The following is a 26,365-nucleotide window of genomic DNA, read 5'->3' as shown; positions in this document are numbered from 1 at the left end:
AAAACGCTCATGATGGTTGTTGACTTGGGGCTGAGATCCAAGCACCAGACGTTTAGTTACCTATAGGTACCTAATGGACTGGCACACTCGGCATAATCAATAGCACCTTATCAGATTTAAATACGCCAGGCATCTACAACCCAATTCTATAGAAGCATCCCACAGCCCCAAGAACCCTATCTACGATACGTTGCGCTAGCAACGGCCGTTTCTTTGCCCTATAAAAGCAATAGTTGCTGAGAACAAACACCAAGTTGGCGCACAGCAGCAGTAGTGCAGTGCGCCCAATCATTTGGCGCAACCTTCCAACTAGGCGTGTATATTATATCTGATAGCAATTGATAGCTGCACTAGCTGCAATAGCCATTATAGAGGGTATTTAGCTCCCATTGTTATGCTAGTCGTGAGGTACCTACCTAGGTAGGTACATACCTGTCAATTCCCAGGAGTCTTAGTGCTAGCGTATAGCGAACTGGCAGGTGACCCGCCATCACGTGACACTGTTGACGTGGAGACATGCACACCAGACAGAAGGAACGGCTGGGAGGAGGAGTCTCAGATGGGCCGCAACCGACAGCCCGCCCACCTTCCACTGACCGACCAGCCACGCCATTTTAGATCCAAGAAATCCGACCGTCCCTACGACCACGCCGCTCTTCCAGTCTGCATCATCGCCACCATCCATTTTGCTTTCGCGTTCGTCCGACGCCTCCATTCGCCGTCGCTCTGGTCGCAAAATCTGGCCGATCACTCGAACCATTGCTTTCGCTTACTCCATGACCCAGCGCGCTTTTCCCTGCGCGTTGTAGATTGTCGACGCGGGTCCCCGACTCTTGTTTATTCTCCGCAGACGCGAGAATACCTACCCCCCCCCCCCGGTCGTACCTTCGTCGTGCTCGCTCGCCTTCGCTCCCAGCCAACAACCAACGCCCGATATTTTGCTCACCAAAAAAACACGAATCGCCCCTTGCTTTTCAACATAAACTGCCATCTGCTCGCTCTCTTCGAGGTTTTCGAGTAGCGGTGTAGCGTCGCAACGCGCAACCATGTTCTACTCGGAGACGCTCCTCCAGAAGAGCGGGCCTCTTGCTCGCGTCTGGCTTTCCGCAAACTTGGAACGCAAATTATCCAAGAACCATATCCTTCAGTCCAATGTTACCGACAGCGTCGAGGCAATCATCACTCCCAACCAAGCCCCCATGGCCCTGCGGTTGAGTGGCCAGCTTCTGCTCGGCGTTGTCAGAATATACCAACGAAAGACACGTTACTTGCTCGATGACTGCAATGAAGCCATGATGAAGATAAAAATGGTAACTTCTCCCAAGCCCCCACTGCGCAATAACCAACCCCCTGGGATTGCTAATGCGTCGATTCTAGGCGTTCCGGTCTAGCGGAAACAATGACTTGGCTGCGAATCTTCAACTGCCCAACCGCGAAGCGTTGCTTCTGCCCGATCGCATTACGCCGTATGATAATTTAGAGTTACCGCCACCTCCAGACGCGTCGTGGTTACTCTCGCAGGTTGATGACATCACGGCTACTCCAGTTGGACGCAATAAAGGGCGTGCCGGCAATAACAGAGACATCAACCTACAAGAAGACTTTGAGCTCAGCCAGTTCTTACAAGGAAACAACAGCCAAGATGCCGACGAGTTTTTGCCGATGGAAGGTCTGGAGCTCGACCTTGACTTTGGCATATCTATGGATGACGGCGTCAGCCAAAGCATCGAAATAGGTCGAGATGCACCACCAGCCCGGGACGTGGAAGATGACGTCTTTAGTGAACTGGACATCGTGCCTCGCAAGGACACTGCCGATGTGACTGAATTGCCAGTTAGGATCGCCGAAGGAGACAACGATATCCCCATGGGCGGAGACGATGAGTTTGGTTTCAACGCTGGCGACCAATCCACGATTCCTGGGATGACTTCAACAGCTGCGGACATTAATCGCGAAAGAATATCGGAATCACCACTTTCCGACATTGACGAGAGACTGGCCCAGGAAGTCGAAGCTGAATACGCACGTCACAACCACACCGACCTGTATGAGCCTGTAGAAGATGTAGAGCTCACCATTGTTCGGAGACCAGCTCAACGGTCAAAGAAGCAAAAGATCATGATGCCCGATGACGAAATAGCCCTCTCCGGTAGCCATATCAAACAGCAGCAGGCTGACAGGCAAAACATCATCAAACCCGCCTCATTCCTTCCACGCGACCCCTTTCTGCTTGCTCTGATGGAGATGCAGAAGAGCGGGGGATTCGTATCGTCCATCATGACTGAAGGTCGCAGTTCAGCGTGGGCACCCGAACTTCGAGGCATGTTGTCCCTGGATACTGTCCGAGGATTGAGCGAACTCAAGCGGAAGCGTGACAGCGGCGTTGCCGATGTTGACAGCGACCACGGTGCCGCAAAATCGCCGCGACTCGAACTCGGAGACGACACAGATTTCGGCTTTGGAGACAATGGCTTGGCCGACCAGACTATGGGAACCGACGGTACGGTCCTGGAGATACCTGCCGTGGACGACAACAATGACTATGAGCGCGACAGCAGTCCGATGAATGCGTTTGACGATACCACAGCCCCGATTGTGCATCCTCAGGACAGCGGCCCGGTGTCTATTGGCACTAAGCACGCCGTACACATTCTCCGGGACCTGTTCGGGGCCGAGGCGGCGACGAATGCGGAGAGGCGGAAGAAGAGCTCTGTCGTCTTTCAGAACCTGCTGCCGGAAAGCCAAACAACCAAGGCAGAGGCAACGAAGATGTTTTTCGAGTGCCTTGTGCTCGCGACCAAGGATGCCATAAAAGTAGAGCAAGGGCCCGAGCTGGGAGCCCCGATCAGAGTCCGGGGCAAGCGAGGTCTCTGGGGAGACTGGGCTGAACGTGAGGCAGGTGGCGAAATTTCAGATCAAAACGAGCCTGAGCCTGCGGCAGTCAGTGCGACCGCGGTTGCTGTGGAGGCTTAGGGAGCATGAGCTGGGGGAAAAAAGGCGAAACGTTTCCCCTCCCCTAGCTGTCGATGGAGGTGAAACATATCTGCAAACAAACAAACATGATTATGGCGGGGCTTTTGGGCTGTCCCGACAGCTCGGGGCAGGGAAAGTTTGCCTGTGTGCTGGTGTATTATACATGGTTTCACACTAGCTGGACATGGGATTGTTTGATGATTCCCAGATGGCGTTCGCGGCGTTGCATAAGGAGATACCATTGGGAGTGTGCGACGAAACACTACTGATCTGGATCGGAGGGTCCCAGGAAAACGGAGGGAGGGCTTGGAGGGTTTGGACGGCAGGGAGCCGAGCACGGAAGAAGAGGAAGATGCTTCTCAGCGGAGGGAGGCGAGGAGGAGGCATGGCCTTTTTCGAAGGCATGAGATGAGGCCTTTCCATCTTTCTTTCTTTCTTTCTTTCTTTCTTTCTTTCGTTCTTTCCCCTTTTTTCTTATTCTTTGCACGAGTTCGTGTACATAGCAAAGACAATGAATGATTCTCTTTTAGATAGTTTTACCATTTGGACGAATACGAATGCCATGCCGCGACACAAAGTGATGATGTGATGATGAGGGAGGGAGCGCAAGCTGGGAGTCGTCTCTTTCGTCTTTGGCACCAAGTTTCTCGAAATGCACGTCAATCAGCGGCGCCTCTTTCCCCAGTGCTGTGACATGTGTCTGTGTCGCGGCTGCCGTGTGCGTTGCGGCTCGGGCATCCATCCAGTCTGCATTGCTTGTCCCACCAGAGAGACTGGACCATTGCCACCCCTCCCGGCTCCAGGCGTCAGTGCTGAATGCGCCTTTGACCCTGGCAACAGGCACCAACCAAACTTGCTTTCTTGGCAAATCTCCAAGCAAAACAAGAGCTACTCTGTGCCAACAGCCAACACCCCGGGACATCGTCCATCGGCCATTCACTGTTCCACCCTTTCTCGCAAGTCCCTCCCTGTTATCAGGCCGTGCGAAACCGGCAAAAGTCACGAACCTCGGGCTCATCAGGCGCCACGTCAAGATGCCCGCTCCATCACAGCTTGCCATCGCCAGCGGCTCTGTGACACGCTTGCTGAAGGAAGAAGCGTCGTATCACACGGAGCTTGGCAGCCAAGAGGCCGAGATAGCTAGACTGGAAGAGAGTGTGCAGAAGGGGGACAATGACGACGACGGCAACGCCGCGTTTATGCTCAAGCAGAACGTGAGTCTGCACTTTTGCGTTGGGAGAAGACGGGTGTCGCTGACGAAGAAGCTGACCCTTTCTTTTCTTCTTTCATTTTTGACTGCAAGAGAACTGCTCTTGAGCAAACCAGGGCTGTTTTTGCCCCGTTGCGGGAGAGGATCAAGACTGCCGTGGCAAAGCTGAAGGATCAGATTGCCTTGGCTGAAGAGGCGGGCGGTTCCGACGAGTTGGAGAGTGCGAGGAAAGTCTTGCGAGATGCCGAAGCGTCCCTTGAATAAGGAGAGGCATCGTGGAGGACTGAACTTGAGTCAGGATGTACGCCGGTGCTCATGACACACGGGGAGTTTGTGCCAGCTTGCGTGCCAGTTTCTGCTCCCCAAGTATTCATTGCTTTTACCGCAGTTCTACGTTTTCAAAACCCCAAGGGGTCAATGGCACGGCACAAGACATTTGGTGATGATTGCTTCGTGGTATCTCGTTTTCAAATTACTGTACATTGATCCAAGGATAGGCACAAGGCCTTGGTGCGCGAGAGCAAAAAGTGTATTTCTTACTCGTCAACCTCCATTTCATCCCCGCCCATATTTTCATCTCGCCCTGGCTCTTCAACCTCTTCTTGATTTTCCATGTCGACATCTGCGCTTCTCTGGTAATTTTGATTCGAACGTGACGCACCGCTGGAAGCTTGCAAATGCTGCCCCGCGGTTCGCGGCGCAGACGCTGCAGATCGAGCCAGCCTGTGGGCGGATCTGACGTCTCTTACCGGGGCCGGCGTCCCGGCGGCGAGAGTTCCGGTATCTGCGAGGTCAGGGTTGTTGTTGTCTTCTTCTTCGCCTTCAGGTTTGTCCTGGGCTTCGCCGTCGGGCCGCGGTGTTGCAATCTCACTAGCTGCTAGTCGTGGTGTCGTCCCGTCCCTGTCGGGATCAGCGTCATCTTCTCCCTCCTCGTTCATACCCTCGCGCCGGTCCACTTCCTCCTTCTCGTCACGAATCTGCCGCCTCAGCATCATGCCTTCCTCCATGATTCTGTTGAACTGGTCTCTGCGCTCCTGCCACGTTTCCTTGTAGGTTTCGCTTTCTCGCTCCAGGTCCCTGCATTCATCTTCCAGCTTTGACAGATTGGCAAGCTGATCCTCGCGCGGGCGCAGCAACCTGTTGGACGTGATCCTCTCGGCCAGCTCGTCAAACTTCTTCCGCCGGGCGAGCGTCGCCCTCGCAGCGTCGAGCTGCACCCTCAGTTGCCCATTGTTGGTCCGGACGGCTCGGCATTCCGCGAGGATGCGTTTCTGATCGGCGGCGTACCGCTCGCGCTCGCGCTCATTAGCCTCGTGGAGGAACTGCAGGCGGGCGATGCTGCTGTCAAAGGCGGCAAAGTCGAGCGTGAGGTCTTCCTTGACGGAGTCCCGAGGCGCTGCGCTGGCCGAGCCGTCGCCGTTTTGGCTCGACGCGCTGTCTTGGGTCGTTGTCGTGGACGTGGACACGACGGAGGAGATTGCGGCAAGACGCTTGGTGATGCGCTTGAAAGGCTTCTCTTCGACGTTGAGTAGCCGCAGCTTGTGAAGCTCTGCCTCGGCCTTTTCATCCAGCAGCTCCCATGATGATGCCATCATGGGGGGAGAGACCTTGGGGCCTTGCGCGTTGTGCAGGTCCAAGGTCCGTATCCATCCACGGAATTCTGTTTGCAGCAGCAGTCGGAGCGTGGCTGGCAGTGAACGTTGGATGCGAAATTTATCAACGATGGGTACGGGAGTACAGGGCTCAATAATCTGAGCATTCATTCACGGGAAAGGTAGGTAGGTATTTGACCCAATCAAGATCGACCAGACCAGACCAGTTTCGTCAAGACGGGGAGGTTTAACGCTGCGCCATTGGAATGCAAGCCAAAACCCGCTTTGGCGCTAGCGCGCACGCTTGCCGCTGACTAAGCATATAACTCTGCGCAAGAATTTGAACTTCATGCCGTCATTCCTCCTCCTCGCGTCTCCCTCCTCCATCACACCCCTATCGCAACGGACGCACCGCTGCGGACTTTCCCTACCGTGTCTGCCGACACCGCTGCAACCTCCCCATCACCTCCTTCAACTTTTGCTGCCCTCTCATCATGTCTGAAGAGGAGAAGGATTTGTTGGCTCGCATCGGGCAACTCGCGGGTGCGCAATCTCCCACCATTTTTGTCGCCAGCTGTCGCGTCTTCCTTCCACTGACTGCTGCTAGGCCAAATCAACAGATACAAAAGCCAACAAACCATCGCTTTAGCCAGTCAACCGCCGAATCAATATAGTAGTTGGTGTCCTCTTTATGCATTCTTGCTCCGATGATGCTAACCGCGGCAAAAAGGACATGCTTACCGGGGACGAGGCGCTTATTCTCGAGGCTCCTACAGAGTCGGACGGCCGCAAAGTGGCCACCGCCATCGCACGCTTCATCTGAATCAAGCACCACAGGCCTCCGATTCGAACGATTCCAGTCCGGGCCCAACGGCTGGTAACAGCTGCTGGGTATCCAGGAACGACCGCCATCGCCAGCTCATCAACGCGAATGTCTACGAGAAGGAGACAAACTCTCGTGCCAAAGCCATTGAAGAGACGAGGAAAAAGAAGCTGCAAACTCGCAAGAAGCTCGAAAAGTCACGATTCAACGACTTTCTGCGTCATCAGGCCAACGCGGGCAACATGACTGCTAATCCTAATTCATCCGCAGCAAGAAACGAAATAATAATTGAGGGCATCCGGTTCCACGTAGTTGAAGGAGGCAAGAAGCTCGTCAAATCCGCCGGTTAGTGCGAATCTGAAAAAAAAAAAATTAAAAAAAAAAAAAAAAACAGGGCAACAGCCAGGCCGGAGGCATCAAACTTGGTTAAAGGAGAAACTAATGCAAGCTGCCCCGCCCTTGCCCCAAACTCAGACGATCGGCATTCCGCCACGCCAAAGTCGACGTTGGTAGCCGGGGTCAGGTTCCATCGGACGAAAACAGGCAATCTCATAGCAAATAGAATCGTCCAAGACCAACGGTATGTCGCCAACCGCATGGTGAGCGAGGTGCTGACGTTGAACAGACGATCCGGTATCTGCACAAAGACGTCGCAACCCTGCAAAACATTCTCAACGACTGGTAATATTTTATTTTCCCGAATGGATCGAAGCAGCATTCTCATACCACGGAGATGACCTCGGGTACGTGGTGCTTGGATTTGTACTGACGGTGTAAACGCAGGTTCCTGTGGCAAAGGCCCGTACTGTCGATACCAGCATGACCCTGCCAAGGTGGCCGTCTGCAAGGACTTTCTGAAGGACGGCAAGTGTCCAAACGGCGAGTCTTGCGACCTCTCCCATGATGTAAAGGCGGAGCGCGTCCCGGATTGTCTGCATTATGCAAAAGGCCACTGCACCAAACCCGACTGCCCATATACCCACTCCAAAGCTGCCCCTAGTTCCCCGGTCTGCGAGGCGTTTGGCTTCTACGGCTACTGTCCCGAGGGAAGCGACTGCAGCGCCCGCCATGTGTTTGAGTGCCCCGACTTTAGCAACACGGGCGTCTGCAAGACCAAGGGATGTAAACTTCTTCACCGTGAAAGAGCAAGCGTTCTTCGAAGCAAGATATTCCAGACCGATGTGGCTGCAGATGACGACGTCTCCAGCGATGAGGAGACGACTGGCTCTGATGACGTCGATTCAGATGACGTGGCAGAGTTGATTGATGCAGAGTCGGACGACTCTGATTTTGAGAACCAACCCGATTTTATACGCCTCTAAACCCTGGTTTTCAGCCTCGACTGCTCGAGACTTTTTTTTGTTTGTTGACTCTTCAGCTCGTAAGTTTAGTATATCCATCTACCTTGGGGGAAGTATGGATGCTGCCACAAGGCTTGGTTGGATCGATCGGGCCTCGGTGCGGTACACGTGCCTAGTGTCTCTCTTCTTTTCTTTTCCTTTCCTGAAGCATTAATGAGTCATGAAAAAGACGCTGCTCCGAAGCGATGTACATGGCAGTTCGGGCACTGGGCGTCCACGGCGCGCAGTTGCAACAGTTACAAACAGGGCGGCTTCAAGTTGGGAAGACGCGACGAGCGACGATGCTCGAGGGGGGCGGGGGGGGGGGGGGGCGACAGATGGCTTATCAGGAGCGAGAGAGCAGAAAAAAAAATACGAAAATAGCCATAGAAATAAGTTAGATGAAAGAGAAACTATGGGAATAAAAAACGCTGATTTAGCCTCGCATGACCTTGCCCTGGCAGGTGCAAGAGATGATGGTTGCTGTGCTGTGTGTATCACGACCGGACGCATTGACAGGTTTCATTTGTCTTTCTAGGTCCTCGGGTACCTCCTAACCCTGCGCTGGGAGGTACCCTCCCCAGGTACGGGGTACTTGTCAACTATGATGGTATGACCGAGCGTACTGGTGGTACGTTGCTGCTGCGCATCCCAGCAATGCCATTGTCCAGGTTCCCTTTGTCTGGCCCGAGCCAAAGCATCCACAAAGCATCCACAAAGCATCCACGGCTGACTTGATCCACTTCCCTCGTCTCTTATATCTCGCGTCCTTGCTTGCGCACAGCAGCCCAGACGACGGCTGTTGGAACACTGCAGTAAAAAGATAGCAATCGAAGCAGCACAGCAGCACAGCATCGCCGTCCATCACCATCCGTCGCCGTCCATCGCCGTCCATCGCCAGGCTCGCCACGACCAAGCCTCCCCCCTGACATCATTCCCGGCTCAGATGGGCTTGAGAGCTCGGCTCCGTGCAAGGGGATAAAAAAACAAGACAAATACCTGCACTCGGCCACCATCCACATGTCCCTGCAGCGCAGGCGTTTTGCAGCGACCACCCCCCACCCCAAGGCACCATGGGCCTCCGCGACATGCTCAGGAAAAAGGACGGCACGGACGGCACGGACAACGTGACGGCCGCCGAGGGGCAGCCGGCGGCCCGCAAGCTGGGCGGCACCGACATCACCTTTGTGCGGACGGCCACCTCGTCGCAGGAGAGGGTGTGTCCCCCGCCGGCCGAGGCCAACGAGGACTTGCTGTCGCCCAAGGCGTCGGTCCGCTCTCCGCGCCGGAGCCTCGACGTGTTCTGGTCCAACCGCCCCCGGAGCGAGTCCGCCTCGTCCCAGGCCAGCCACTCGTCGCGACGGAGACTCTCGGAGCGCCTGCACCTGAGCCGCTCGCCCGAGTCGTCGGACCACGTCCCAGTGAACCTGCCGGACATTACGCAGTCCAACGACCCGGACGACCAGTCGCAGTGGGAGAGGCGCGCCACCCTGCTGGCCAAGCAGCCCATCGTGCCGGGGGTCCCGGGAGCCCTCCCGTCTCTGTCGACAAACATCCCGCAGTTGGGTGTGGGCCATCGCGACAGGAGCGCCGGCCCGTCGCCTGTGTCGTCCAAGACTATAGACCAGGATATCCAGGAAGCCATTCGGCTGCACGAAGAGGGCGACCTGGAGCGATCGACGAGCATGTTTGGTCAGTTGGCTGATCCCCAGGGGGCGAATAATCCCCTCAGCCAGGTCTTGTATGGCCTTGCGTTGAGGTAGTTGGCGGCGTCTTTTTTTTTTTCGTAAACTCCTCTTTTCTTCTCCTTTTCCTTTCTTCCTTTGCCTCTTCTCCTTTTTTTTCCTCTGTCTTTCTTTTTTGTTCTCTTCTTTTCTTCCCCCTTTCCTTTCGTTCATTTTTTTTTTTGCCCTTTCTTCTTCTTTTTTTTTCCCTTCTCGTCTTTCCCCCTCCATTTCGCATCCGCGACTCGGCCTGACTACATTGCATGCGCAATCTGACTTGCCCCTACCATTTGCTAGGCACGGCTGGGGCTGCGAAGCAAACCTGGCCAGAGCAGTCAAATATCTCACCGCTGCCGCGTCCAGCTCGGCCGCCGTCGAGCAGTTGGCCCTTGAAGCCGGGATGAAGAAAGGAGGCGCGGCCAAGGGCGAGCTCGTCATGGCTATTTTCGAGCTCGCCAACTGTTTTCGTCACGGCTGGGGCCTGGGACGAGACCCGTTTGCAGCAAAGCAGGTCAGTCAGCGGCCGCCCACCAATGTCTGCGTGTGCCCCAACTGGGAGGAGGAGCTTGCCGAACCCTGACATCCGCGGCAGTATTACGAAACAGCGGCAAACCTTGGAGATAGTGGTAGGTCTTTTTTTTTTCAACCCCCTGTGTCCTTGCTGTCCACTTCGTTTCTTTCCTGAACCCGTCGTTTCGGAGCGCCCAGCTGACAAGAAGGGGATGCCCGTCACAGACGCTATGAACGAAGTTGCCTGGTGTTATCTGGAAGGATTTGGGTGTAAAAAAGACAAGGTGAGCCGAGGCCCCCCGGTGTCTTGGACCGGACCGTCAGCGACCCCGGCCGCGCCTTTGTGCCACCCCGCCGGCTTGGACGGCCATGCCTTGTGACGGCCCATGTCCGTGGTTGCCGCCCGTTCCTTACGCAACGGACTCTGGTTCGGCCTTCCACCACCCTTCCCTTCCTCTTTTCCCCCCCTTCTTCTTCTTCTTTCTCTTGAGCATGAAATGCCTTGGGCCCGGTCACGACAAGCACCCCCGTTCAGCTGCCTCCAACGCCAGACGTGACGGAGCGGCACGTCGCCAAGACGGACGCCCGCTCGCCCATGGAGCTCACCAAGCTAACCCTTGACCCGTCTCCCCCAGCACGCTGCGGCGCAGTATTATCGACTGGCCGAGAGATCCGGCAGCAAAACGCTAGGGAATACTTGGTACGTGGCCCTCCACGGTGGTCCTCTGCCCCTGCAGCTAGTTGCCTCGGCCGCACATTCCCTCCAGCCCGGTTGGTGAATGGGAAAATCGACGCTGACCACGTGCGTGGACTTGCTCAGGATATGGAAGGAGAAGTACGACCCTCACGAGCAGGGGAAGAAGTGATGATGGGAAGCAGCAAATCCCGCGCATTTTTCCCGCTCCTTTTTTTTTTTTTCATTTCCTTTTTTTTTTTTTTTATAATAAAAAAGGGAAAGAAAGAAAACAGAAAACCCGCCTTCTTGATTCGAGTCCCGGCTCCGACAATGTAGAAGAAACATGACGCGGACGAGGCACGGTTCCGCCCAGCCTGCGTGCGCATGACTGCCCAAGTTTCAGCGAATGCACCCAACTTGGCCGACGAGATTCCTCCTGTGCGTGCTGCAATCGAGCATCCCGTAGCGCTGCAAAAACCCCGTGCCGGCCCTGCAAAGAGCACCGACCGGGGAAGCGGAGCTTTGCCTGGAGTCGATACTGCAAAGACGGGCGGCGCAAGGCAAAGCGGAAACGGGGCGTGTCCATTCTTTCCCGCTGCCCCCGGTGCCTGCTTGGGATCCAGCGAGGCCGTCTCTGGTCCTGGGACGCAGAATCGCCCAGCGACTAAGCACCTCGGTACCTACCTACCTCAGAATCTCAATCATTCGAGAACTAGTCAGTAGAATAGTAAAAAAGACCAGCAAGTCGTGTCAATTGCGATATTTGGTGTCGGCAATCCCTGCTGCGCGGAGATGTAGAGGCTGAGAGGACCTGCCGTGTGGAAAGCGGTGAGGCTCTGCCATGCATGCATGCCATGCCATGCTTAAGCGGAAGCAGGGCCGTGCGAAGCAGCCCGCGGCCCCCGGCAGGACTCCCCGGCAGGACCCCCCGGCCCGGGAAACGATGATGGAAATGCATCGTGTGGGAAATACTGAATTATCTGATGCATTTATCACGGTGCGGTGCGGTGCGGTGCGGTGCGGTGCGGTGCGGTGCGGTGCGGTGCGGTGCGGTGCGGTGCCGTGCCGTGCCGTGCCGTGCAGTGCAGTGCAGTGCAGTGCAGTGCAGTGCGTTGCGTTGCAGCATGACGAGACGGGCAGATGCGGCGGCAGGCAAGACGCAGACTGCCAAGGGACCAGACTGTACGACGTACCTCATACGTAGCAGCTACATGAGACCAATTCTAGCAGCTGTTTTGCGGCGGCTACCGACGCGACTATGCCAGGCAGCAGCCATCACAGGTACTGTCAATACATATGTACCACCCACGCCGGCCATGAACCAACGATTGACGGACCAATCCCCAATCTGCAGCCTACCCGGCCCTCGACAATCCTCAACAGAGACGTTCGTAAAAATACGCCTGGGGGGATAACCACATGCAACGTGGTTACTCGCGGTGCCACATCGTCACGCCTGAGGGAATAGCTACATCCAACGTGGTCAATCATGATGCCATATCTCTAGACTAGTAGAAACGACATGAGGCTGGAAAAAACCAAGAACCCTACGTGGCCAACGAAATTGCAGATATCCACAAAACGGCAAAGAGACAAAAACAACGCTCGCTCGCTGAAATACGCTACGCGCTCGCCGAAATGCGCGCTCGCCGAAATAAGCAACAGGAACCCAACCGGCATCGGCCCCATCCTGTCAAGACGGGTGTCGGTGCGAAATCGAAAACTTTGATGCGTGAGCAGTTTGTCTGATTGATTGAACCGTGCGCATCAGGGCACACAGTCGAAACATGGCAGGGACCTTGTTGAGTTGAGAGGAAGCTAAAAAGACATGGGAGAGAGCAGGAAAAGCGAAAGAAGCCGAGCTGATCGGCAGAAGAATGGAAAAAAAAAAAAAAAAAAAAACAGAAAAAAACAGAAAAGAAAAAAAAAAAAAAAAGAATCATGTAAACATGAAAACATCACTGTCATTTCGTGTTGCGAGGCCGTAAGAGTTTCATCATCGTGAGATTCGTTTTGCTGTATCATATCATGTCGTCATCATTATGCTTCGTCGCATTCCTGCTCATCATGGGCGTTGTTGCTCTCGGCAACCATTTTTGCAAAGTTTCGTACAACATCATTCGGGATTTGATCCCAGAGAAGCGATCGCGTATACACCTCGGCGGCGCCATCGTGCTTGCTAGCCACACGCATGGCCGCCAGAGCTTCCGCCAGGTTCCTGCGGCCTTGGCTGGTACTTCGTCCCGGCGCGTTTGGGGCGTTCTGCAGAAACTCGTGGTTGCTCACGCCGTCGTACTGCGCCGCCGACAGCGAAAAGATGTGCTCATTCATCTGCTCCTGGCTCGGCTGGGTCAACGAGTCGCCGAGCTCCTCCAGCATGGAGGTCCCAGTGTCCATGCTGATGTCGCTGATGCCCGTATGAATCCACTCGCTGCCGGAGGGCTGGGGAGGGATAGCCTGGATGCCCGTTGCCTGCGAGCTTATGCCGGCATCCTTGAGAACGTTGTCCAGAAGCGTCGCAGAGGCGGCGCGGACATCTTCAGACACACGGGGAATAGCTGGCGTGGAGCGGCTGGACATGACAAACGCGCCGACGAGGAACAGCATGAACAAGAGACCTCCCTGGGAAGAGCCCTTGTCGCACTCGGAGGATGCCGTGTTCTCGCTGCTCTTCTTGGCCGGGACGAGCGACATTTGATGCCTCGACTTGGGCTGCTCCGCCGAGTACTCGTGTGCAAACGTCGAGCTGTCCCAGGACCCGGGCATGCCGATGCCTTCCATGCCGTCATAGCTGTCAGAATAGCCATCGTTTCCTCCGGGGCCGGAAGCAATCAACGTTTGGCTTTCAAGCCGCTGCACGTGCTCCGTGAGGACGTTGACTTTCTTGCGCAGCTCACCACTCTCCAGAGTGTGCGTGCGGATCATGTCATCCTTTTCCATTGTCAATCTGTCAATGTAACCCACGAGAGAATTCTTCTCCTGCATGAGCATGTCGAACTTTTCCTTCAGAGACGCCACCTCCTCTTCCATGTCGCTGATGACGGATGTAAACTGTTTCTTTTCATCTTCCAGGCGTTCTGTGTGTTGCTTCTTCCGTTGCCTCGAATCAAGACTGTTGAAACCAATTTTTAAGTTAGTGGCGATTCTGCCAAGAGCAACAAAAAGTGGTTTTTCAATTCAATGACTTACGCTGCTTGGCGATTCCTGAGAAGGCGCTTCTGTTGCTTCAGCTCTTTGATCTCCTGGTCGTCGGTAGATTGGGCAATGAGAGAGTCGATATTGCTCAGATTGCGTTCCACTGGAATTTCGAACCGTGCGTTCTTCTTCCTGATGCCGTCTCCCCGTCGAAGCTCGTTGTGGGACCGAATCATGGGGCTGCCAGGCTGCATCTTCTTGCTCAGCGTCTGGACGGGAAGCATCCACTCCTTTTCGGGAGAGGTCGGCAAGGGCTGGTCTTCATTCCCCAAAGCAGCAAACATGGCTCCAGCATTGCTAAAAGGGTTATGATTCTGCACAGGTCTTTGAAAAATGGAAGCGCTGGCATCAAAGGCGCCTTGCACATGGTTGAACTGATGCATGACGTTGTGAGAGCCCGCGGTGTTGTTCACATCCCAGGGACTTGCCTGTGGGGAGAAGACGTGGCCGTGCGACGGGTCTAGTCGCATGAAGGGATTAAGATTTGGCGCATTGTTTCCTCCGCTCTGGTCTGCAAAGGGGTTGGATGGTACCGACTGCATGTCCACGGACTGCCAGTCCTCGGCTTTGGGAGAGAAGAGCGTTGTGCCCATGGCAAAAGATTCTCTCCGGCTGTTGATCATTGGTGGTGAAAGCTCTAGGCCAGAGTCGATTGTCCCGTGCTCAAGAGAGCCGTCCTCAAGCATTCCGCCCCTGTCATCTTCTTTGAAGTACTTTTGCTGCGCATGACGAGTATCCACAACAAGCGGTGATCTATAAAACGGCTGCATGGATAATTGTGTCGTCATGGCAGGCAAGAGAGGTGACCGAGAAATGCCGGGTCTTTTTACTCCCCGTACAAGGACCTAGGCGATGCAAAGAGTCTGTCGGTCCAACGACGACGACTGGGACAATGTTTGGTGATGCCGAATCTCGAAAGTCTTGGCCTATCAGTGGGGGAGTCCATGTTAGTTGAGGACAAGAGGCAAACCGCTGAAACAGCTCAGGGCCTGTCAATGGAGCCTACCAACGCATGAACAATACTCCACTGCGCGTTAATAGAAGCACAATCAGGTCTTCCTGTTGTGCCAGTATAAAGTTTGCCCGATGTGATTGGGGCAATGGGATGCAGAGAAGGGCAAGCAAAGCCCCCAAGTGCAAGGCATCAGACCCGGCCTCGGGATGGAGCGGCAAAATAAAAAAAAAACGAAAGTACGAATAAAAAAAAGGAAAGGAAAAGAAAAAAACACCTTCGTAGTGAACCAAGACGGATACTGACTTGGCAAGGGAATGGAAGATGCGGGAGACAATGCGTGGGAAGCAGGAGGGGAACCACTCACGCAATTTGGAGGTTTTTTGCGTCTTTTCTTCTTCTTCTACTTCTTCTACTTCTTCTACTCCTTCTACTTTTTCTGCTTCCTCTACTCCTTCTGCTGCTTCTTTTTCTTCTTCTGCCGCTTCCTTTTTCGTCTACTTGAAAGACTTAAGGACTGTGCAGGGGGGCTATGCGTGGCGAAGTAAGGCACTTGTGAGCACCCGTTCCAGGCGGGAATTGGCGGGGGCTTTTCGCTTTCGGTTATCTGCAAGCGGGCAGAGCAGACGACGGGGCGGACGAGTTGTTGAGAAGTGGTCGACAGTAGTTTCAAGACTCATAGGCTGTTGCTATTCGTGATGGAGAGAAGAGAAGCAGCAAGGCCTTGATCGAGCAGAGAATCAGGCAGAGAAGAGGGAATAGAGTCAACAGATCGGTTGGCGATGAGAGGCAGACGCACGCAAATTAAGAGGGGGAGGAGGAGGAGGCAGATTGGTTATGTACCTGTGGTGGTAGTCTGCGCCGGCGTTTGAGCAGATTGCAGATTGGAGGTACTGAAGGCTGCAACCTACCTCCTACCGTACCTGTAGGAGCCTTGGGTACCTTCCTACCTTAGGTACCTACTAGAGTCACCTTAGGTACCTATAGGCATGGGGCTGGGTCAACTGGCATGTGCGGAGCACTACGAGGAGGTAGGTACAGGTATAGGTAGCTGGTTCTGAACTGTGTGCGAATGGTGGCACCTGGCAAATCAGTGTTGAACTGAGGGATTCATGACATACCATACCAGACGGCCCTGGGTACTCCGTACATGTAACAAGCATGTGGTCCGGTCAGCGAGCAGCGGGAAGCCAGGCATGGGCATGGGGGGTGTTGGGGCCCGGGGGTGTCCAGACACCAGACACCAGACTGCTGCGGACCCGGGAGGACAGACCAGACAGCACGGGACGGGACAGGGCGGGACAGGGCGGGACAGGGCGGGACACTCACAGCCTAGCAGACAGCACTGAGCCTACCTCATACCGGCACCCGGGTGCATGTAGCTGCATGTATACGTTAAATACCTACCTAACCTAGGTAGGTACGGACTACATCAATAGCATCAATAGCAGGTCAATCGCTTGCTGGGGGGCGTGCAATGTGGGGGGACGTTGCGGGCGAGAAGCAGCTCCACAGAGGGAGTGCCGCCAGAAGGCACTTGTGGTCACTGGTTGCGAATGAAGCCCCCCACCCCCCACCCAGCCATCTAGTGCCATCCTTGGGAGTCACCATACCTAGGTATCCGTACTCAGCCATCAAATGGCTTTTCCCAGGCACATCTAGTCGTGTCATGCATCTTCGTCTCTGGCGAGCGCTTCCTCCCTCGCGCCAACAGCGTTGAAGCCTGCGTGCGCGGGTAATCCGCGACTAGACCGTCTGCCTAGTCCCTCCCTAGTCCCGCGCCGAGCCAGCGGTAGTCGTGCATCGCTCGTATCGCCATGCTGCTACCAGATATTAGGTACCAGACGCTAGACAGAACAAAGATGGGAAACCGATAGATGGCAGTTCCCGTCCGCCGCCATGCGGGACGGCTAGAAAACTTCAAGGGCCGAGGTGGATCCTGCAACCGCTGCTGATTGGCTCATTAGCACCAGACCAGACCAGACCAGACAAGACCAGAGCTTGAGCTCAGACTCGAGACTCGGACTGGAGCGCCCTGCACCTTGCAGTTGGGCATCTTGCCTCAATGATATGTAGATAACCAGCTGCGTGCGGTACTGGTAGTGCTGGTACCCGCCCAAGCTTCCCGCCCAAGACGCACGCGCCCAAATCCCCAAGTGTTCAACGCACCTCCCGAGGCACCTCGTGTAGGAGAGAGGAAGAAGGCATGTGCAAGCTTCAAGCAGCAGCCCTCCTTCATTGGCCGCCCGGAGATGGTGAGATGAGATGGATTTGTGGCATCCAGTCAATCCTGGCTGCTACAAGAATCGTTCAGGCGCTTATTCATTCGCTTGCCCATGTCCGTAGGCAGTAAACCCACGGACAAGGTACCCAGCTAGGTTAGGTTAGGTACCTTGGGTCCCTAATAATAGACTGACACCAGGCGGACGGATCTTATTCTCGCCATGACCGCGGCACGGCTCACCGCCCAATGGATGGACCCTAGACAAGAACCGTCTGGTTGCTTGGATCTGACACACGCCTGGCAATCCTCACAAGAAGAAGACATGTCCGTGTGGTCTGTGTGTGAAGCCTGCAGAATTTGGGTAGGTATCCACCGGCCGGACCCTGTGAAGCAGGTGGCTTGAATCTCCGCATACGGAGTACGTACATCATGAGTGGCACAGGCACAGCCCTTGTGCTGCAGAACGGCTACCCTTGCGGTTTGTTGGAAAATTCATATCGAAACGGCCAAATCCGACAACGGCTGCAAGTCGGATTCGAGGGCCACGGTCATGAACCGACATCTCTTTTCTGTTTCTTTCAGTGTCTTGCAACGGAGACTGTTTCTCTCTGGACCACCTGTCCGCCGCCCGCCGTAATGCTTTAGGTTAGGTACATAGGTTGGCCACTGCTAGATTTGTACTTGGCTGTCTGGTGCCGCGGCATCAAAGCCAAGTGCCAAGTTGTCGAGTAGCCTAGCCTTGATTTACCGCTTGGTCGTGCCGAACACAGCAACCGTTCAAAGCTTCCGGATGCTGCATGTCAAGCGATCGATTCGTCATGGTATCCAGGAAAGGGCCGAGACAAATCCGCACATACACGGTACACTACCAACTGTAGTAGGCCAGACTTGCCCGAGCTTCTTGGCAAACGACAAAGTCTCCATGACCCTCTCTGGCATTGCTCGTGGCGTTGTTTCCGTCGTTTCCGTCGGCCAGTACACGGTCTGGTCAACAACAGATCAACCAAAATGCGAGAGTCCCGTCGTATTGCCCTCACCGGGTCAAGTCCGCGAGACGGAGCGTTGGGGGGGGGGGGGGGGGGGGGGGGGGGGGGGAGAAAAAAAGGAAAAAAAAAAAAGACATACGATATCATGACCAGAATGAGCCACTGACAGCCAAGCCTCAACCACTATGACCTCGTTGGTAGGGTTTGAGCCCGCTTTTGGGTGGTGCATGGGGTGCGAGGTTGGGCAGAAACGGCCCATCTGGCCGTTGATTTCACTTTGCCAGGCTTTCTACTCCGGACGGCGCATATCCTTCTCAACTCGGTTCCTGGGTGTCAGCCTTGGACCGACCAAGGGACCATCCCCCGGACTTGCCTCAGGTTAGAGCGCTTGTGCCTCTGAGCCACACCGATCAACCGCAAGGCAAATCAATCATCCGGCGTTGGAAAGGCCCGGTGATTGGGGTGACGGCGAACTTTGGGGTTTAGTGCTTGACGACGGCCTTGGCTTCCTATTTGCTATTTCTGTGGCACAAGGCCAACCATGGCCACCAGATAGGGTCTCATTGTTTCCATGTCGTGCCCAACTGCTACCGAGTTGGCCCATTCTTGCTTCTCGCTGGTCGGATAGTCGTTTACGGAGCAAGTCCATTCGAGCGCCGCAGTAGCTTTCTGTTCTGGCACAGGCAGGCCGAAGACCCCGTCGCGTCTCGCGTCACAGGAGCACAACCCAGCCTCTGGATAGGACAAGACAAGCTTGCAAGCAGGGAAAAGCGCATGGCGTCCTCCCTCGGTCATTGCCATGGCCGTAGCCCATCAAGCGAGACGAGCGAGACGAGGCAGCATAGCATTTCCGAACATTGAACTTGCAGGAGTTGGGAGAAACAGCCCAGCGGGTTTGCCTGATGTACTCCCTAGCCTGGCTCTCCCGCCCGCGCTTCTGCGACCTGTCGGACAGCCAATCAACCCAGATGGTTAAAGACAGGAAGGTACCTACCTACCTTAGGTAAGGTAGGTATGTACGGAGTATCTGGAGGCAGCGTACCGACTACCTCCTTCCCCCTTCCCCCTTCCTCCTTCCTCTGAGCACCAACCACCCCAGCTCCCAGCCCCCGTTACGTACATTACCGTTCCGTACTAGTTGACGTTATTTGGGAAAGAGCAACTTTGCCAACTTGAAGCCAGCTTCCCCGCGACCCCACCAATCGACTTGTGGTTCAACAAGTGTTGAGTTCTATGGCCAAGGTCGATGTCTATGGGGTCAATGTCTCAAACACCCCCACTTGCCCCACTCACAACCACTCACAACCACTCACAACCACTCACAACCACTCACAACCACTCACAACCACTCACAACCACTCACACCACTCTCAGACACAACCACTCAGACACAACCACTCAGACAACACACCACACACAACCACCATACACACACACACGCACTCACTCCAGTCCGTCCTCCACCATCTTTACTCTTTACCCATCTTTACCCGTCTTTGCTCGCCACCTGACCACGCTGACCCCGACTGCCAGACACACAACACGCCCAAGTTGTAATAGTTTCCCCGCCAAATGCGCAATGCGACGTGATCATCCCAGCCATTTAGCCTTTTCGCTTGTCGCCGCCGCGTGGCCATGCCACTTCCCAGGGAAAAAAAGGCCGTGACGGGTTCGGCCCTGCCGTTCAATGGTGACCCCCACGGTGGCATCACCAGTTCACCAGCATCCAAGACACTCATCACCCCAGTCAGAGCCTCACCCGCCAACCTGGTGACATGCTGCGTCAGGACTCTGGACTCTGGGCTCTGGGCTCTGGGCTCTGGGCTCTGGACTCTGGACTCTCTGGAGCACCAGAGCGGCCCTCATCTTAGCCTCGGCGAGTGGCTGCGTAGTTACAAGCAGCATCCCACCAACCATCATGGCTGATCCCAAGACTGCTCTGGGGGCCAGCCCTCCTCGGGTAGGGCTTGTGAGCAACGAATGATTGATCCAACCACATGCACCTTTTGTGATATCGGCAGCTCCACTGTGCTCCATGGCCGCATATTGGCCGGCCATGCTGCGGCATATGACGGCGGAATCCTTTGAACAGTCGGTGTATCTCCTTTTCCGGTGTCCTTGGTCTGTATTAACAATCCCAGTTCCATTCCTTGATTATTGATGTTAGGCACCGAGCCAGCCCCCTTCCCCCCCCTTCCCCCCCTACGAGACGAGCCATCTGTGCTGCCTCTGCACAATATCACAACATCCGCCTCCGTCCGCGGTCACGTCGTGGTGGATCAAGAACAAGGCGCGCTCCGCAGCTACTTGGACATTTGACATGGCCACGGAACGGCACTATCTCATGAGCCAGGTGGGAGGAAAAGGAACCCCCAAGAGCGCTTTTATTGACGCACCGGTAAATCTAGCGCACTATGCGCATGGCAAACGCTCAACACGTTCCAACATACACCAACCAAGCTTGCGGGTTATCTGCATGGCGAAAAACCGCCCACTGTAGTAAGAAATACGAAGCAACGTGGTATCTCGCTGCGAAAAGGGCACCCGTCGCATCAACGCCTTGAGCTCCTATGGCTTGGCTTAAGCTTGTGATGATGCATTGCGCTTTTTGCTGCGCTCTCCTGCCTCCGTGCCCATCTGACGGCGTTGCGCCAGATGTCAAGTGGTAACTGAAGGTACTGGGCTCAATGGCGCTCCCTTTGCTTCTCGGGCCTTCTTTGTCCTCTCTTTTGACAGACCGCAATCTTCTCTGTCCGTGCTACGTACGTACGCATCAGGGCCCGGCTATTTGAACAACAACAAAGATCTCGAACGCTTGTAGCCTCGCCACGCCTGAGCGTGCTCTCCATTTCCGTCTTCACAAGCATGGGTTTTGCCTCCAGAATCTTGGGAAAGGGCTTTTCTCTCGTCCGCGCCCGAGGCCTGAAAACGATATGAGACAACGAGGCCGGATTGGTTAACAAGACGTCTCAAGAGGGAGGGCTACCTGTGTTTCCTGCGTTCGTAGCGTCGTTATTGCACTCAAGCGCGCGCTCAGTCCCCGACATACTCTGCATGCCCGTGAAGGTGCCCGTGAAGATGCCCGTTCTTGTCCCTCAACAAAGACAATTACTCTAGTGCGGCAAAGGAAGAAAAGAAAAAAAAGAACACCACAACGACAAACCCGCAAACAAAGGGAAGACTCTTCGTTGTACTCCGTAGACGGAGCACTGCCCCAGCCTCGACTCACATCCCAGGCCTGTCTCCAAGCCCATCACCACTGCTCGTCAGAGTTCCCATCAGATCCTGCCCTTGCTTCCGACCCGGAACCGACTTCACCAACCCCCCCATGGTCAGACAGGCCATCCAGCATTCCGCCGTAGATGCCGCTCCCACGGCCACAAAGCTCGCCCCCTCCAGTCCGTGAATATAAACCCTCCCCCCCAGCCATTCGCAAGCCGTGACCGAGACAGCCCAGCCTTCCTCCTCCGCCGCCGCCTGTTTGCTGTCCGCATCCAAAAAAACACGATGCATGAACGAGTTCCGCGAAAACGCCAAACAACCCGCCCCTCCTGGCGCGCCCCGTCATTCTGACGAGAAGAAGCTCGTTCCCCGCGCAACCCGCCCTCTGCAGGCGGGCGACGGGGGGGGGGGGGGGGGCGGGGACGCCCCTTTGTCTCAACGTGAGCGTTTTGTTGCACGGCATCGGCGGAGATTAATAAAGGTGCGAGAAAGAAAGCACGCCATCGCAGCGGTTCGTGTCGGAGCAGCAAGGGCGTACCGAGCCCGTTGCTGAGTTGTGACGAGACCACTCGACGGTCGATGCCGCTTGCGGTCGGTTATTTTCCCTTCGCATGCTGGATTTGGGATTATCCGTCCCCTTTTTCCTCTTTCAATTCCGGGCCACAACCGCTTCCTTGGGTTTCTCGCAAATGTCGTCGGACTGCGAGGGCCGTCGGGTGAAAAACGGCGTCATATGATGGATGGCCTGGGCCGTCGTGTTAGGCACAAAGGGCTGATGCGCATCCCCGAATGCATCTGTTTCATTTCTGCCCCAGCGTGCCTTTGATATGTCGCATGCTACTGATTCTCCCAGGTTGCATTGCCTGCCAAAAAAAAAAAAAAATAAATGCTCGAGAGCGTCAACGTGTGTCGGGGGCGTGTGCAAAACATCCCAAAACATCCCCGAGGTAGCTGCACCGCAGAAACAAGCGCTTCAACTGCGACGTTGCCTTGTGAGAGACATGTTCATCTCACGCTACATCTAATCAAACGTCATGACCTTGGTTTGCTGCCTCTTATCCGCCATGTTGCCATGCTCACGAGGAGATCATCAACTGGGCAGAGCAATACCGAGAGGTTGGCGCTGCGCCATGGAACCACCCAGATGCAGGTTTGTTGATGGAACTAGTCTTGCGATGGAATTAGTCTTCACCGCCGATCAAGGCGACTATGCTTATCAGCCAGATCCTGCCGTGATGACCTATAGATGCATAGTTCTCTACTCTCCCTTCTGTTTGCATTCATCCCACCTTTGTTATCGATTTTTCTGCGCCGTACCATGCTGAGAATCGAACATGATCTCGCAATCACGCTGGCCTGTACCGGACACCTCTCTCAGCTTCGCAAAAATCACCACCAGACAGTTGCCAGGTTTGTCTCATGTATCCATTTGCCCATGCGCATAAAATATATATGCAACTCCGCTTTAGCGTAAAACTGTCGTTCGAATGACCCAAGAGATGCAAGCAAATTTCACACCAAGATAAAAGGGGGAGAGAGAGAGAAAAGGGGGAAAAAAAAAGCAAGGAAAAAAAAAGGAGGAAAAAAAAAGAAAAGAAAAGAAAAGAAAAGAAAAGAAAAGAAAAGGTGCCTGTGATAGACCCATCTATTGAGACACGCCGGAAAGCTGAAGGAATCGTTCACCAGCACGCAAGTTGGCATATTCGTAAGCCTTGGACTCCGGCGGGAAAGTTCCATTGGCCGCCCAGAGGTCGATAAGGGCTTGCATTGGCTCCAACTCCCGAGGCTTTAGCATGTCTAGAGCTGTGGCTGTCAGCAAAAAGTGAGAAAAGCAGCTGTTCAATTGCTTCTCGAGGTTCAGGTGGTAGAACGGTTCCGTAAAATGCGCCCAGTACAGGTGGGAATAGACGCGAAACATTTGGCGAAAGATCATCTGGCAAACTTCCACGAATTTGTCTGGGAAGCCCGATCGTTTACCGATATAATCAGCCTCACCCGGGTTGGACAGTTGCGACAGTGGCGTGGTGGTGATGCTTGGGTTGTGGGCGTATGACACGCCTGAGGGATCTGTAGGAAAGATGGCCGTGTCATCAATCTTCCCAGAGATCCATCTTTGCATCAGAGTCATGTACTCGTAGGCGGGGAGCTCAACGGGCTCTCGCCTATTGTTCAGCCAGGTAAAGGAATGATTACTAGATGATGTGTCAGTCATCGGAGGTCGACTGTCCAATGTCGATTTGTATGGATTCAAGGAACATACGCTCCTGCGGACATGCGAGGGCAAGTTTTTGGATTGCAAATGCTCGTGCCATCCTCCTCCTTTTCATGCACAACGCGCACGAAATTCCACAGGTTTCGGTAATGCTCAACAACTGCCCCTCTGTGCATCAGCTGGTTGCAGAAACCGTAATACTGGGAAGTGCATTATGCATACCTTGATGAGCTATCCATTCGCCCTGTTCCACTGTCTTTGGTCGTGCGCTCAAGGTCATGAAGTTTCCCTTGACAATATGTTTGACGTAATTGGCATTGAGCCAGAGAGGGAGAGGTCGGGGTAAGGTGTAGGAGTTGATGACGTCGTCTCCGCTGGCTATGACGCCGCTGGATTCGTCCATGCCAATGGTCTGAGCGAGAGATGGAGAGTTCGGCAACGGTGGAACTTTGGGAGCAGTGTTTGTGGACGACTGATTAACTTGCGATGCCGTGTCAGAAGGCAGAGGCTGGCTACCTGTCGATGGGGATGGGCTCTTCTGGCCCGACGGTTTAGCTGAACCGCCTCGAAGTCGAGCGTTTCTGGGAGCAAAAGTCAGCAATCGTAAGCTTCAGCGACTGCAAATGTTTTCTCAGGCGTCGAGGCATCCTAGCACAACCAAACTGGGTAGCTCAAGAAAAGTAGGTAGTTCTGATCCCAAGAGGCTGCGCTTCGTGCCGAGGGCAGCTTTGCGTCAATCAATGCTATACCTATACCGTGTCCGCTATATTGCGGGCAGAATCCCAGAACAGCACTAGCTTTCAAGGGAGATTGCAGCATTGCGCTGGTTGAGCATGCCCCAACCAGAGGTATACAACCCGGCTCGGCGACTCCTACATTTCAGCCCGTCCGGGTGTAATACTGCAAACCGGAGTCCAGGCGGTACGGTTGGGTGGCTCGGCAGTCATTGCCTAACGTCTGGTATGAATTCACAATTGAAAGAACCGGTACATGGTCCAGGACCACTTTCGACGTGTAGGGCTATTCTTCCACGCAGAAAGAATTGGCACACGCCGACCAGATGTTCATACTTTGGCGGAGCGCCTCGTAGCACTGAGACACTTGTCCCTTGAGCCTTGCATTCATCAGACAGATATGAAGGCATGGCAATCAGTGGTGTAGTTCTGCCACCCGATGTTTTCAAGAAGCGACTACCCTCCCTATGATCAAGCGGCGGAGACATTGACTTACATCCCAGAGAAGAGGTTGGACATGATTGGTGAAATTGCGGCCAAGGAAATGGGCGGGGAGCAACGAGACAAGAGAGACGGATGAGAGGCCCCGAAATAATCCGAGGGATCTGAGGGCTCTGAGGGCTCTGAGGGCTCTGAGGGCTCTGATGCTGTTGAGGAGCGGGCTGCAGCAGACGAGTGGGACGACAAGTTGCTGCGGAAGGGTAGCGTTCTGAAGCGAGAACGGGAGGTGAGAAAGAAGAGGCGAGGGCCAGCTTGAGCAGAGTGGGCGAGCGGCGCCAGAACGGGGTCCAGCAAGGGGTTTAAAAAGTCACCGACTGAAAAAGGAGATGTCATGAATCTTGTGGCAGCAGGAGATTCAGGAGGGGGAACTTGAAGCAACTAACCAACCAGTGACGGTAGAAGGCGGGGGAGGGATGAGCGTGTGTGGTTGGCCGGCAGGGCCCCGCCCAGATACCCGAGGGCCTCAAGGCTCATCCCTTGATGTTTTTTGCTTGCCTGGCAAACTAACTCGTGGCTGGCTTTGCATTCCATGCCCCGACTCCCACCCAACACACATCGTCGGATGGATGGATGGATGGACAGTTTCTTCTTGTTGCCATGGCATTCGACACTGATGGTGCATTATGACGATGATTCTGATCCTTTCTTCCTAGCTTTTGCGAATATCTCAACACGGCTTTCAATACACCTAAAATCGCCCAAAACGCAAATCTCTGACCTTTCCATCAACTAGATCGACTTGGACCCGCCCGACCTGTTTGGTGCGCCATGGCCATATCGAGGGGGTTCAAAGAAAAGAGAAGAAGAAGAGAAGACAAGGATGGAACGTGGGATGATGGTCTGAATAGCACGGCCTCCTGACCCCCTAACGTCCTGACTTCCACTCATGATCCCTGTTTCTGTTTCTGGCACAGGCTAGGCAGTGCTCATTGCTCAGAAGCCTGTTATGGATCTAGCTCGAGGTAGACACCAGACCGCCTACAGACTTATCGGTGCCTGATTTTTCTCATTGACCTTGTCTCGCATCAACCCAATGTATCCCGTCGCCTCCAAATTCCTGTTGAGACTTCTGTTTAGATAACCCTTTTTTTCCCCGCTGGGTCGTATGTATGATGATTGTTCGTCCAAGTGGTGAGACCACGATACTTGATATGGGAGTGCACGTCAGCCAATGCAAGCCACATGAAAGTTATGAGATGCTCTCGTCATGCCTTAGTTAAACTACAGTAGCTAGCATGCGGTTGCAGGTATCAGAGGGCTTCATTGCCATGTCACCAACCCTACGCTGTGGGTGTAGCGATTCAATGATCGGTACTCCGAACTGTGGGCGGCCGGTGCAGTATATTTTTTTGATTTCGACAAGGTTGTGCACTTATGGACTCATCAGACACATATCTCTTGAGTGCTCTTGGGGAAGCAGGCACCAAGGGCTGAGTACGTGTAGCAACAGGGTACGTTTGGGTCTCTTGCTGCAGGTGTATTGATTCCAAA

General features: G+C 54.5%; 9 protein-coding genes across 9 annotated transcripts; 5 read left to right on the top strand and 4 right to left on the bottom strand.

Annotated features, from left to right (window-relative positions):
- Nucleotides 1-490: 490 nt before the first annotated feature.
- UV8b_01915 (uncharacterized protein) lies at nucleotides 491-760 on the bottom strand (the record flags this gene model as incomplete). The annotated part of the gene is made up of 1 exon (XM_043139413.1): nucleotides 491-760. The coding sequence occupies one exon, from the start codon at nucleotides 758-760 to the stop codon at nucleotides 491-493; it is 270 nt and encodes an 89-aa protein (XP_042995347.1).
- A 286-nt stretch (nucleotides 761-1,046) lies between these two features.
- Nucleotides 1,047-2,973, top strand: UV8b_01914 (uncharacterized protein; the record flags this gene model as incomplete). The annotated part of the gene is made up of 2 exons (XM_043139412.1): nucleotides 1,047-1,310; nucleotides 1,378-2,973. 2 exons carry the CDS (start codon nucleotides 1,047-1,049, stop codon nucleotides 2,971-2,973), a joined length of 1,860 nt encoding a protein of 619 aa, XP_042995346.1.
- A 1,034-nt stretch (nucleotides 2,974-4,007) lies between these two features.
- Nucleotides 4,008-4,447, top strand: UV8b_01913 (uncharacterized protein; the record flags this gene model as incomplete). The annotated part of the gene is made up of 2 exons (XM_043139411.1): nucleotides 4,008-4,187; nucleotides 4,277-4,447. The coding sequence occupies 2 exons, from the start codon at nucleotides 4,008-4,010 to the stop codon at nucleotides 4,445-4,447; spliced, it is 351 nt and encodes a 116-aa protein (XP_042995345.1).
- A 272-nt stretch (nucleotides 4,448-4,719) lies between these two features.
- UV8b_01912 (uncharacterized protein) lies at nucleotides 4,720-5,775 on the bottom strand (the record flags this gene model as incomplete). The annotated part of the gene is made up of 1 exon (XM_043139410.1): nucleotides 4,720-5,775. One exon carries the CDS (start codon nucleotides 5,773-5,775, stop codon nucleotides 4,720-4,722), a length of 1,056 nt encoding a protein of 351 aa, XP_042995344.1.
- A 494-nt stretch (nucleotides 5,776-6,269) lies between these two features.
- UV8b_01911 (uncharacterized protein) lies at nucleotides 6,270-7,920 on the top strand (the record flags this gene model as incomplete). The annotated part of the gene is made up of 6 exons (XM_043139409.1): nucleotides 6,270-6,318; nucleotides 6,383-6,451; nucleotides 6,506-6,943; nucleotides 7,073-7,178; nucleotides 7,224-7,279; nucleotides 7,382-7,920. 6 exons carry the CDS (start codon nucleotides 6,270-6,272, stop codon nucleotides 7,918-7,920), a joined length of 1,257 nt encoding a protein of 418 aa, XP_042995343.1.
- A 1,091-nt stretch (nucleotides 7,921-9,011) lies between these two features.
- Nucleotides 9,012-11,038, top strand: UV8b_01910 (uncharacterized protein; the record flags this gene model as incomplete). The annotated part of the gene is made up of 6 exons (XM_043139408.1): nucleotides 9,012-9,697; nucleotides 9,960-10,173; nucleotides 10,255-10,288; nucleotides 10,398-10,456; nucleotides 10,808-10,872; nucleotides 10,993-11,038. The coding sequence occupies 6 exons, from the start codon at nucleotides 9,012-9,014 to the stop codon at nucleotides 11,036-11,038; spliced, it is 1,104 nt and encodes a 367-aa protein (XP_042995342.1).
- A 1,850-nt stretch (nucleotides 11,039-12,888) lies between these two features.
- Nucleotides 12,889-14,831, bottom strand: UV8b_01909 (uncharacterized protein; the record flags this gene model as incomplete). Its single annotated transcript, XM_043139407.1, has 2 exons — nucleotides 12,889-13,960; nucleotides 14,038-14,831. The coding sequence occupies 2 exons, from the start codon at nucleotides 14,829-14,831 to the stop codon at nucleotides 12,889-12,891; spliced, it is 1,866 nt and encodes a 621-aa protein (XP_042995341.1).
- A 5,009-nt stretch (nucleotides 14,832-19,840) lies between these two features.
- On the top strand, nucleotides 19,841-20,131 carry UV8b_01908 (uncharacterized protein; the record flags this gene model as incomplete). Its single annotated transcript, XM_043139406.1, has 1 exon — nucleotides 19,841-20,131. The coding sequence occupies one exon, from the start codon at nucleotides 19,841-19,843 to the stop codon at nucleotides 20,129-20,131; it is 291 nt and encodes a 96-aa protein (XP_042995340.1).
- A 2,941-nt stretch (nucleotides 20,132-23,072) lies between these two features.
- Nucleotides 23,073-24,892, bottom strand: UV8b_01907 (uncharacterized protein; the record flags this gene model as incomplete). The annotated part of the gene is made up of 4 exons (XM_043139405.1): nucleotides 23,073-23,619; nucleotides 23,688-23,799; nucleotides 23,862-24,220; nucleotides 24,870-24,892. The coding sequence occupies 4 exons, from the start codon at nucleotides 24,890-24,892 to the stop codon at nucleotides 23,073-23,075; spliced, it is 1,041 nt and encodes a 346-aa protein (XP_042995339.1).
- Between the last annotated feature and the right edge of the window lie 1,473 nt (nucleotides 24,893-26,365).

This window comes from Ustilaginoidea virens, chromosome 2, assembly GCF_000687475.1.
Source record: "Ustilaginoidea virens chromosome 2, complete sequence".
NCBI lineage: Eukaryota > Fungi > Ascomycota > Sordariomycetes > Hypocreales > Clavicipitaceae > Ustilaginoidea > Ustilaginoidea virens.
Note: the sequence above shows the minus strand (reverse complement) of the source record. Positions and strands in the feature narration are given on the sequence as shown.